Source organism: Geotrypetes seraphini, chromosome 1 (assembly GCF_902459505.1).
Source record: "Geotrypetes seraphini chromosome 1, aGeoSer1.1, whole genome shotgun sequence".
NCBI classification, from domain to species: domain Eukaryota; kingdom Metazoa; phylum Chordata; class Amphibia; order Gymnophiona; family Dermophiidae; genus Geotrypetes; species Geotrypetes seraphini.
Window position 1 is genome coordinate 2442945 of NC_047084.1, and position 12071 is coordinate 2455015.

Below are 12071 nucleotides of genomic sequence, written 5' to 3' on the forward strand. Positions count from 1 at the left end.
TACAACTGGACTTTATCTGAACTTCTGTTGCATGCAGTGCTCTGTACAAGCCAAATTGTAACCAATATGATAGACACAAGCTGTTGAGATTATACAGGTCCTTTCTTCAAATGACACTGATCCAAGGAAAGATTTAAGCCCACATAAGATCCAGATTTGTTCAGGACTGGTGTGGTTATTACTTCTCTATACTAGAGTGTAAAAAAAATGCCAGTTGTTATTTTAGAATAGTAATCTGCATTGAATTTTAGAAAAAGTGGGCTATAAGGTTTGGTTTTAATCCTTTAATTGGAGATGGTGAAATGACTGCTTTAAGTAACTTGATGTTGAACGATAGCAACAGTGCCAAGGTAACAGGCATTTGGAGATGCAGATCTCCCATAAGAGCCATAGAATCGCATGTTGCTTCTGAGCAACAATGCCAAATAAAGCGTTAAATAAACAGATTGTGAATAAATGGTAGTCCTTCAAATGTCTCTGTTACTTAGTACAAACTTGACAAAGTAGAGATGGAAGAGTTGGGGACCTATCTGTGAATAACCAGCTCCATTTTGAATTTTGTCAGGAAGTCATTTCCTACTATTCCCAGTGTTCCCTGGATGAGAGGATGAGGAGTCACATGGCACTGGACTGGATCCTGAAGGAACAGGAGACAACAGGAATTATTTCTCAGGAGCTGCAAGTAGTTCTGCGAGAGCTGGAGGAAGCTCGGAAAGCTGGCCGAGAACTAAGATTTTACAAGGAAAAGAAAGAAATACTGGGTCTTGCCCTGAGCCAAGTCTATGGAGACTGTGTTGCCCTGTCTAAAGCAGAAGACCAGATGATTCTGAATGTAAATGGTTATCACTAGCAGATCCCTGAAGTAGGATACCACTACTACCCAACCACACCGGAATAATCTTTTATAGTGAGCTCACCCAGAAAAACAATCTTACATATGCTGTTCATTGTATGTGCCCAGGACACTAGTCATTGCATCTGGACAGTCCTATTGTTTAAAAAAAAGGCCACTTTTATTTCAGACTTTGCAAAACATTTTAATACTAGATTAAAATATTACCACCGAGAAAGAATATATAATGGGGCATTGTAAAACGTATTTTTTGACCACGTTAAAAGTAGGAAAAACTAGATACTGACATTCAAATGAATGCCTGAGGTGCCTCCCATTCTTAGCCACATTTCTGTATTGAAGGCTGCTAGGACTAGCAACTTGTCAAGAAACTGACATCATCAGTCACTCTGCAGAACATAAAGGCTCCTTTTACTAAGCTGTGATAGCAGTTTTAGTGCGTGCTTAGCACGTGTAGAATTGCCCTGCGCGCTAGATGCTAATGTCAGCGCTAAAATTCTGCGGGTGCTAAAAACACTATCGCAGCTTAATAAAAGGAGCCCTTAGTGTTAGAGATTCTTGATTTACCACCTTTCTGTGGTACAACCAAAGGGGGAAAGGGATGTGATAGACTGCCTTTATATGATTAAAATCAAAGTGGTATATATATATATATATATATATATGTATATATACTTATTTTGTACCTGTGTCATTGGAGGGTTAAATGACTTGCCCAGGGTCATAAGGAGCTGTAGTGGGATTGGGCCCAGTTCCCCAGGTTCTCAGGCCACTGCACTAACCACCAGTCTACTCCTTCACTTCATTAGATGACTACTCCACAGCTACAGTAGGTATTTTCTCTGTCCCTAGTGGGCTCTCAGTCTATATTTTGTACCTGGAGCAATGGAAGGTTAAGTGGCTTGCCCAAGGTCACAAGAAGTCACAGTAGTTATTGAACCCAGTTACCCTCCAGGTCTCAGCACACTGCTAACCATTAAACCAAAGGAGCTTTTGAACTGATGAGATTATATAGAGAATGACAATGGGAACAAATTTTTCCCCATCCTGTCCCCATGAGTTTTGTTGCTGTCCCTGTTCCATTCCTGAAAGCTCTGTCTTAACCTCACAAGCCTTGGACACTTATGATTTTAAAGTGTTTAAGGCTTGTGCAGATGAGGACAGAGCTTGCAGAAATGGGGCAGGGACAGGAAAAGAACTTGTCAGAATGGGAAAATGAGTTCCCGCGGGGATGGGAAAAAAATATGTCCCCGTGTCATTCTCTAATTATATGTGTCCCAGTAGCTCTAGCTTGTGGAATTAAATGAATATGTATATGTGTACAGTATGTGTATGCAGATGTTATTAAAATTGTGTCTTACAGGAGGTGTTCGTTTTGAAAGATGGTTTGCTAGTACCGTATTTTTTGCTCCATAAGATGCACCTGACCATAAGACGCACCCTAGATTTAGAGGAGGAAACAAGAGAAAAAACATTCTGAATCAAATTCTCCCGGCCAGGCTCTGCACCCAACCCCACACTCCTTGCCAGGCTCTGTGCTCTGTCCCCCCTCTAGTAGTCTAGTGGTAGGCTGGGACAGGGCACAGGACAGACAGGCCTAGTGGCTGGCAGGCAGGTAGGGACAGGGCAGGCAGGGACAGGGTACAGAGCAAGCAGGCCTAATGGCTGGCAGGCAGGTAGGGACAGGGCGGGCAGCCCACCCATACCTTTTTTACTTTTTAAAATCCCGGCAGGCCTCCCCGTACCCTTTTTTTACTTTTTTTAATCCCGGCAGGGGAGACTGCGGCCAGCCCTAGATTTCTGACTGGCCTCCTGGGTGTATTATGGGATTGCAGCGCTTTTGGCTTTTAGCATCCAAGTTGATTGGAGTAACGTGCCATCTATATAAGCAGCGCGAGGAAACCACGTGTGCCCCAGTTCTCTCCACTAGAGCTTAGCGATCTGACAACAGCCACACATGCCGAGCAGCACTCGAGTGGATGCTGGGAAGCTGTGACGCGAGCACATGGGACAAGCCGCTAGCATGGCGATGTGAGGGCTTGTCCAATCAGGCTGCTCCCTGCCAGCTAAGTCCCGGAAGTAGGGGTTGGCGTGGAGCAGAGCAGGTGGACTGAGTGTGTGTGTGTGTGTGTGTGTGTGTGTGAGGAGGAGGGGGGCACTAGGGTCCGGGCGGGAGCCATGACGTACGCACTGCTGGCCAGCTCGCTGCTCACCTTGCTGCTGCAGCGCCTGCTCCTGTACTGGCATCGCCTGTCCGCTCCTCCCCCTGCCTTGTTCGCCGCTCTGCCTCTCGCTGCCGCAGCCATCCAGCAGGGGAAGTGCCAGGAGTACAAAAATGTACCAGGGGAATACAAAAAGGTACCGGGAGGTGTAGTATTTGCTCCATGAGATGCACCCTTATTTCCACCCACTTTATTGGGGGACAAAAGTGCATCTTATGGAGCGAAAAATACAGTATGTATTTGTTTCTCAGTTGTGTTATAACATCTTGCTTCACAAATGTAGTCATATTGCACCATGTTACTAAAATCCTCATAAAGAAAAACTATAGTGTTGACTTGCATGCAGTATCCAGTTTAAGAAATTGAAACATAAATATTAAATTTACATGTAATTAGGCATGATACCATACAGAGCTACCAACATGCCTGTAGATTATCTATTACTGTTAATGTCTTTGTCTAGTTTTAACATCTGAAAATTTTCAAGCCAAGACTACAGCAGTATTAAGAAGATTCTGTGACCTATTAGGCCACTATGGGGCATGTCTACTAAAATGTAGCAAATTTTTGCATTTACCGTACTTTAACTGCAAATTGCAAAACCTAAGGTACAGTAAATGCACTGCCTATGCTGTAAATGCAGGGGTCATTGTAGACATCTGCCCTGCATTTACCACACTGGGTAAATGCAGGGCAGGACCATGTTACATTCATTCATTCAATTTTCAATACCATTCTCCCAGGGGAGTTCAGAACGGTTTACATTAATTTATGGAGATACTCAAGCATTTTTCCCAGTGGGACAGATAGAACAGGTGCACCTGTGCAATCTGCCATGGTATATAATGTGGGCCCAGTGTACACCAATGATGATCCCTCTTCTATAGCATTGCTCTGGACCAGAAATCCCCCTAGTCCAGTCCATATCTCAAAAAGTAACCCCCTCACACACACTCACTCTCCCCCTCCTGACCAAAACCTCCTACAGGATTCTCAGTAGGAACACCCTCTGACCTAAAACCCCACATACCCCAACCCTCTCCCCTACCTCTGACTCTGCAGAACTTACTTGAGGGTTTTTCGAGTAGTCCAGTGGGTCTAGGCAGGAAGTCTTCCTTTGCTCCTACCCTAGCACTGTTCCAGGATGAAAACAGTGATGATGACCCCTAGTGGTAGTCTTGTTGTACTATGTCTAGAGACCAATCTGCCATATAAAGGCACATGCTTGTGCTCTGGCCTACTAGACTCCTAGAACAGCCCTCAATTGAATCCCGGGAAGATCAAGAGGGTTGGGGAGGGTCAGGGTATTTTAGGGGAGGACTTTGGCTCAGAGGGTGTGTTCTTTTTGGGAGGTCTTCAATGTGGAGGGAGTTTTGACTAAGGCAAGAAGATCAGAGGGATTGGAAGGATTTTGCTGTCACAATGTGGCCATACTACTGGACTGCATAACACAGCTGCACTTAACACCATCTCTTGAAATGGGGTTAAGTGAAGCTATATTGTAGGCCAGGACAGTTCTAAATGTCAGCTGTTCCAACTGCATACAGCAAAGCTACTCAATTCCAGTCCTCAAGGCCCACAGCCAGGCCAGGTTTTCAGGCCACCAACAAAGAATATGCATATGAGAGATTTGCATACCAAGGATGAAGTGCATGCAAATCTCTCCTCATGCATATTTATTGTGGAGATCCTAAAAACCTAACCTGTCTGTGGACCTCTAGGACTGCAATTGAGTAGCCTTGCTGTATGCAGTTGGAACAGCTGACATTCAGAACTGTCCTATGTGCTAGCTGTTGCTATTAGCCAGGCCCTGTCACCACCCATGTCCCACCTGGATCCCATCTCTGCCCATATTAAGCAAGTAGCATGGAGTTTTACAATGAGGTTCAGTTTTAGCATGCAGTAGTTGTTAACGCAGGTCTGTGTGAATGGCTACAGTAGACTTACACCTCCATTAGCTTAGCACAGTTTAGTAAACAGACTTCTATTTACTAATTTCCTATTAAAACTCCTATGATGGGTAAATAAAACTAGGGCTGTGCAGGCAAAAGTTTTTATAGGTTTTTGAAATTTTTGTTTTTTACTCTGATTTTCATAGAATCTTATAACATGCATAAATAGAAAATAAGCACATTAATCCATCAGTTAGTACACATTAAATCAATTTTGAGCACACTAAATTTTTTTAAGATGCACTAACAACCCAAATGCATACCAACGAATGTACATCCCCAACTTAAAAGCAAATTTTTCATGCTAAACGTTGCATTTTTGCCTATAATGTATACTGGATGATCGTGACCTTCTGAACTATAATATACAACACATAAAAAGACAATGTAAATAATGTACATTTTTACATGCATATCTACATTTCTCAACCATCCAAACATGACGTGAATGTGTATTGTCTTTGTAGAATTTTCAATTGCATTTAAAGAACATAAAAGATTGGAGCATTTATAATTTAGCCAGATGCCAATTTTTAATTGGGTATTTGTGGAAAATGGGATGGCATAAAATGTTCTCTTCATCCTGTGCCTTGCTCTGTGCTCCCCAAAACTGAAAATATAAATACCCGAGTTGGCAGGAATCCCCAAGCCCCATCAGCTGAAGACTTCTTCAGAAGATGCCCCAAACTCCTGCTGCCAAGTTCAGCAATCGCTCTACATAGCATTTTAATATTAATGAGCTTATTTGCATAGTCGGATAGGGGAATGAGCGATCGTGCAGAAAACCACACTGTGAGCCATTTTCTGCATTAGGTCGGCAAATGCGATCGTCGCTAAAGCTGTCAAAACAGGTTTAGTGACGATCGCTGGCTTTAGTGCATCTGGGCCTCACTAAGCAGGTACACTTTGCATGCTCAGTTTTCACACTGCTAACTTCTGAGCTTGGCAGCAGGGAGTTCTGGGTGCCTCCGAGGAGGTATTTGGCTGGTGAGGCTTGGGTTTCCCCATCAGCTACCACAAGAGTGTGCTGCTGCCGTATTCTGCCAGTGTCATCATGCTAGGCTCACGTTACCCCTCACCTCAACTCACTTCACTGGCTCCCTGTTCATTTCTGCAAACAGTTCAAACTCCTCTTACTGACCTACAAGTGTATTTGTTCTACAGCTCCTCAGTACCCATCTCTCTTGTCATTCCCTTTTATTACCCTGCCCTACTTCTTAAGTCCCTTGTAATTCCCACCTAAATATCATGTATAAATTCACCTTTGTCCTCTATGTGTGTCATAATTAAATTATAAGCTCTTTCGAGCAGGGACCGTCTCTTATATGTTCAATGTCTAGGGCTGTGTGCATCTGGTAGCGCTTTAGCTATACAAAACAGTGAGGGATTATTATGCTCAATCAATGAATGCAAAGGCACTGAAAATGCCCAAGAGTATGGTTCTGGCCTGAGCACTATCTAAGTTTTCTACTTATCATGGGAACCTGAGACCTGGAGCAGGAGGCATATTGAAGGAGTTAGTGGCAAAACAGAGGGTCCAGTTCAAGGTAAGGTGTAAGGTACATTAGTGGGCCCCCAATATCCAGCCAGCAGTGCTTTGACTGTCTACCAGTAATGTTAAACCCTGATATTCAATGCCAGGCCACTGAACACTTAAGTTATAGCAGTTACATATAGGACTTCTAGTTATGTGATTCAGCTTAACTGCCAATCTTATCCAGTTTAGCACTTAATATCCACATCTAACTGGATAGGTCAGGTGACATAGCCGGTTTAGCAGTAGGTGCTAACTGTGAATATTTAGCAGGAGATAACCAGTTGGTTCCCACTGAATATTTGAGGTTAACCACAAAAATGCTATTTAACCGGTCAGCAGCCATTTCTGACCGGTTAAATAGAACTGAATAGCGGAGGGATTGAGTTCAGTGGTATTTCAGTCAACCAGTGAAAACACAGCTGGAGGTATCAATGGAAGCTGGGTAAGGAGGTTGCTCATACCTTTCTTTGCCAAGTCCGGGTGCGGGTGACCAGTATCGGTTTCTGCATGGGTGGCAAGTATGGTGGGCTCATGCTCTAACAATCCCAGTGAGCACTGGAGAGCTGCGGTCATAACAGTCAGGGGAGTTATCACCACCCATATTATAGTGCTGCCCATGACCTCACAGAAGGTTTGCTCTCAGCTATCGCCAAGCTTGGGTCCCATCCTGCCATTCGTCCCTGTAAAAGTGACATCATTCAGTGCACATATCATCTTTGACTGTTAGACCGAGAAGCAGTGGGAGGACACGGTCGTGCAGTGAGCCACTGGATAGGCAACTAGCAGAAATGGTATACAGAAGGTTAGCTGTTACATGGAACTAAAAAAAAGAAAGAGTACAAAGGTCAGTGTAGGCCACAGGAGGCTGAAAGAAAGAAAGCCTCCAAAAGATGTGTGAAGAAAGGTTCACCAGTCCGTTCAACCTGGAACAGGAAAGAAAATATATCAATCAAGGTGCCATTGAGAGAATGACAGCGTGACAGAGGGCATCCAAATGCAGCAGGAACAAGAGAAGAATAAAAGGACATAAGGGGTCATGGAATATAGATATTTATAAGGTAGTAATTACAGAAACCCCAGCTGAATGCATATGTATGACTCCAATAGATGCATATAGTCCTATGGGAGTGAAAGCAAAGAATTGGAGGAACAACTAAGTTGACATTTTTACATAACTGAAAAGAGAAAAAAATGAAGCCATATGAGAGGTTGTCATGGTAAATGCAAATTGAACAAAAAGAAACTTGAGCAAGTTAATAAGAATTTTGCCAGCTGGTGTGCGGCATTCAGAATTATGGCAAGCATCATTGAGGACAAATCACGGGGAAAATGTATGAAGTTATGTAGACACCAATATGTGATTTGTAAAGCTTATAAAACATATGGGGGCAATGCATGGCTTGACTGATCAGAGGTTTTGAAGGAACATGGCAGCTAATCACAATTTAAGTTGAGATGAAAAGACAGTTTTATGAATAGTTAAGATAATGCAAGGCAACAGAAATTATAGGGGGCAGAATGGAGACAGGGTAGATAGCACTCTGGAAGGTAAGCAGACAGATTGTGTGTGTGGGAGGGGAGGGATTTAGGAAGGAATGCAAGTAGGACTATAGAGTTGCACAGGCCAGGCCCAGGTCTTGCACAATCATGAAAACAAGAGTCTGTAGATAAGAGCATAAGAATTGCCATACTGGGACAGACTGAAGGTCTCTCAAGCCCAGTATATCCTGTTTCCAACAGTGGTCAACTCAGGTCCCAAGTACCTAGCTAGATCCCAAGTAATAAAACTTATTTTATGCCGCTTATCCTAAGAATAAGCAGTGGATTCCCTCAAGCCATCACAATAATGGCCTATGGACTTCTCTTTTAGGAAATTAGCCAAGCCTTTTAAAACCCCACTCAGCTACCTGATTTCACCACATTCTCCAGCAATGAATTCCAGAGTTTAATTATACGTTGTGTGAAGAAATATTTTCTCTGGTTTGAGTGAGAAATTAATCAAATTTCGGGATGGGGAGCGTCCATCTCTCTGGTTACAGTTGCTAAGCAATCTCTTCCATGGAATGGACAAAAACATCCCTGCGAGGGATACAGTTTATTGTGGCCTTATAAAAGTTGCATCCACGTGCAATGCTATCCAGTATATTCCAACAGATCTTGACCAGGTTCAAAAATGGATTTCTGACTGGAAGCTGAGCACAGACAAAAAGCACACACTTTTGAGATTACTTTATGAAGCACTTGTGGACTGCAAAAAGAATGATGCTACTGCAAAGGTCATGGTGGAGCTGCTGGGTAGTTACACGGAAGTCAATGTGTCGCTTGCCAGAGAGGAAGCTCACAGATGTATTGTATGTGCATTGAAGGACCCCCAAAACTTTTCTCATTGACCATCTTCTTGTTTTGAAGCCAGTCAAATTCTTAGAAGGAGAACTTATTCACGATCTTTTGATCATCTTTGTGAGTGGTAAATTATCATCCTATGTCAGGTTTTACCAACACAACAAAGACTTTATTGACTCCCTTGGCCTGTCACATGAACAGAATATGGTCAAAAAATGTGACTACTTACCTTCATGGGTATGGCAGTGGAAAATAAAGAAATTTCATTTATAAAGAATGATTCTTTATGGAAAACTTGTGCCTTACGTGTCCGTTGGTCGCGTCTGCAACTGCCTTCAACTCTCACCTCCTCCAGCACCGGACACACGCACAAGCTGCACTGCCTCCAATGGTTACCTTATGTTCTGGAACGTTGCCCGTCTCACTGCTGTAACCTCACGCAAAAGCTTTCCTGCATCTACATACGATTGGACTCCACCTCACAATTGCATACAGATGCAGGAAAGCATTTGCGTGAGGTTACAGCAACCACAAGACACTTAAGGCACAAGTTTTCCATTAAAAATCATTCTTTATAATACCAAGGGCCTCAAAATAGTACCTAGCAGGTCGCAAGTTTGAAACCACTGACCTAGGGGCTACTGGTGTGCAGGAAGGCTCTTCCATCGGTATGCTGCCCATGGGGGCTTCTTTAGAGGTAACTCTTCTTTCAATATGGGAGGCGATTAAGTCCCTGGATATGAAACTAAGTAAAAGATTGACTTTGGTGAAACATACTGTAGATAATTTGGGCCCTTGTGTCTCCTACCTTGAAAAACAGTTAGTATCTGTTACTGGGGAGAGTGCTGATTTTGGAGACAAAGTGAAAGAAATTCAGGAGAGTCAGGAGAAGGTTCTGTGGGCCTATTCTGACCTACAAGGTAGACTGGAAATGGTTGAAAATTCTTTGCAGAGATGTAATATGAGAATCTTGGACTTCCCTAAATTGGATACATTGTTAGCAAGAGAATTGTTTAAAAAATATTTAGTAGATGTGTTAAAGATCCCAGATGAGAAGCTGACACCAATAAAATTATATTTTCTCTACCATATAAAAAAAGCCTTTGGAGTTTCAGGTAGAGGCTATAGGTGAAGGAGTGGTTGATGTCTCCCCAGATAGATAGAGATTTTGGAAAATCTATGGAAAAGGGGACCCATGAGCTAACTTATGGTCTTTGAAGCTGATAAGAACTTTATTCTTAAAATGTTTTTCAGATATAGATCAATGATGTCTATTGGTCAGAATATGTGGTGCTTTATTGATTTGTACAGGGAGATTCAGGAGAACATACATCGTTCTTGAATCTGCACACAAGTGTAAGTCAAAGTGGTGGTGATTTTTTTTTTTTTAGATTTCCTTCTAAATGTTTAATTAAATTGCAAAATATTTATTATGTATTTTATGACCCTAAACAGCTTGAATTATTTCTTGATAGGAGCCATGATTTTGTAATCAGCACCTGCCTGAGACTAGCATGCAGCAAGTACTACTTTTGGAGTTGCCTGCTACATCAAGCATCACTTACCTAATCAGCCTCCTAGTAACCTTATATGAGGCAAAATGGGTAACATTACATCACCCACCCACCTGCAGCAGCGACTGATCTTAAACAGAAACATGATGGCAGATAAAGGCCAAAAGTCCCATCCGCAGTAACCATCATCTCCTCTTCTCTCTAAGAGATTCCACGTGCCTATCCCAGGCTTTCTTGAAATAAGACACAGTCTCTGTCTCCATCACCTCTACCGGCAGACTGTTCCACACATCTACCACCCTTTCTGTAAAAAAAAAAATATTTCCTTAGGTTACTCCTGAGCCTATCACCTCAATTTCATTCTATGCCCTCTCATTCCAGAACTTCCTCTCAAATGAAAGAGATTTGACTCATGTGCATTTACGCCTTGCATGTATTTAAACTTCTCTATCATATCTCCGTTCACTCCCGCCTTTCCTCTAAAGCAGGGGTGTCCAATGTCGGTCCTCGAGGGCCGCAATCCAGTCGGGTTTTCAGGATTTCCCCAATGAATATGCATGAGATCTATTTGCATGCACTGCTTTCAATGCATATTCATTGGGGAAATCCTGAAAACCCGACTGGATTGCAGCCCTCGAGGACCGACATTGGACACCCCTGCTCTAAAGTATACAGATTGAAAGATCTTTAAGTTTGTCCTCATATGCTTTATGATGAAGACCATGCACCATTTTAGCAGCCTTCCTCTGGACCAACTCCATCCTTTTTATATCTTTTTGAAGATGTGGCCTTGACCAATAAACATAATTTCAGTTTTATTCCAATTCAAAACCAACAGATTAGCTTTCATCTACTTGCCATAGGTGAGCCATCCTGGAGCATAAAAGTACCTTCTGTTTCTGAATTTAGAAGACACCTGCAAGTGTGATGGCTAGTGCAGTGGTTTTCCCTTTAGGTATAGTAGATTTGTATCTGGTCCTGGAGGGCTCACAGTAACATAAATGAATTAAGGTGGGATTTGTACCTGGTTCCTGTTGTTTAAAGTACAGACAGGCTTGTGTCAGTGACCATTCTTAAACAAATGATACTAGACAAATGTTTTTGTGTCTGCTTTTTTGGGCATTTCATTTTTGTTTTAAAATTTATTTCAATTTTCTATACCGTTCTCCCAGGGTAGCTCAGAATTTACATGTTTACATGAATTTATTCAGGTACTCAAGCATTTTTCCCTGTCTGTCCCGGCGGGCTCACAATCTGTCTAATGTACCTGGGGCAAAGCCACACTAGCATTTCTAGTACCAGCTGCAACTGTAAGAACTCCGACACTCATAGAATTCCTAAGAATGTCAAAGGTCTTACCGCTACGGCCAGCGCTAAAAACACTAGCGTGGCTTTGTAAAGGAATAGCATGGGTTTGCACCCACAACCTCAGGATGCTGAGCCTGTAGCTTTAACTACTGCGCCACACTGACTTCATTTTGGACTTTTTCAATGCTATAATGTCCTCATGTATTTTTGAACAGAAAAGCCCAATATTCCTGTTTGCAAATGGCTGTGAGGTGGACTTGTTTTGACATTATGAGCAGGACATCCTGATTCTGACTTAGATGTTCTCTCAAAAATGCCCATCCACAAAGTCCACTCATGCAT

At 42.6% G+C, this 12071-nt stretch overlaps 1 protein-coding gene and 1 pseudogene across 2 annotated transcripts in view; both read left to right on the forward strand.

The window, feature by feature from the left end:
• The window catches only part of LIX1 (limb and CNS expressed 1), a 182177-nt gene extending 180174 nt beyond the window's left edge, over positions 1-2003 (forward strand). Inside the window, exon 6 of one of the 2 annotated variants that reach the window (XM_033914140.1) lies at positions 566-850. In XM_033914140.1, coding sequence (XP_033770031.1) covers positions 566-850 — 285 coding nt within the window. Of the gene's footprint in view, positions 1-565 lie in introns of both variants that reach the window. The other variant, XM_033914046.1, reaches the window with a different exon arrangement.
• An 873-nt stretch (positions 2004-2876) lies between these two features.
• On the forward strand, positions 2877-10039 carry LOC117360982 (annotated as a pseudogene).
• The last annotated feature ends 2032 nt before the right edge of the window (positions 10040-12071 follow it).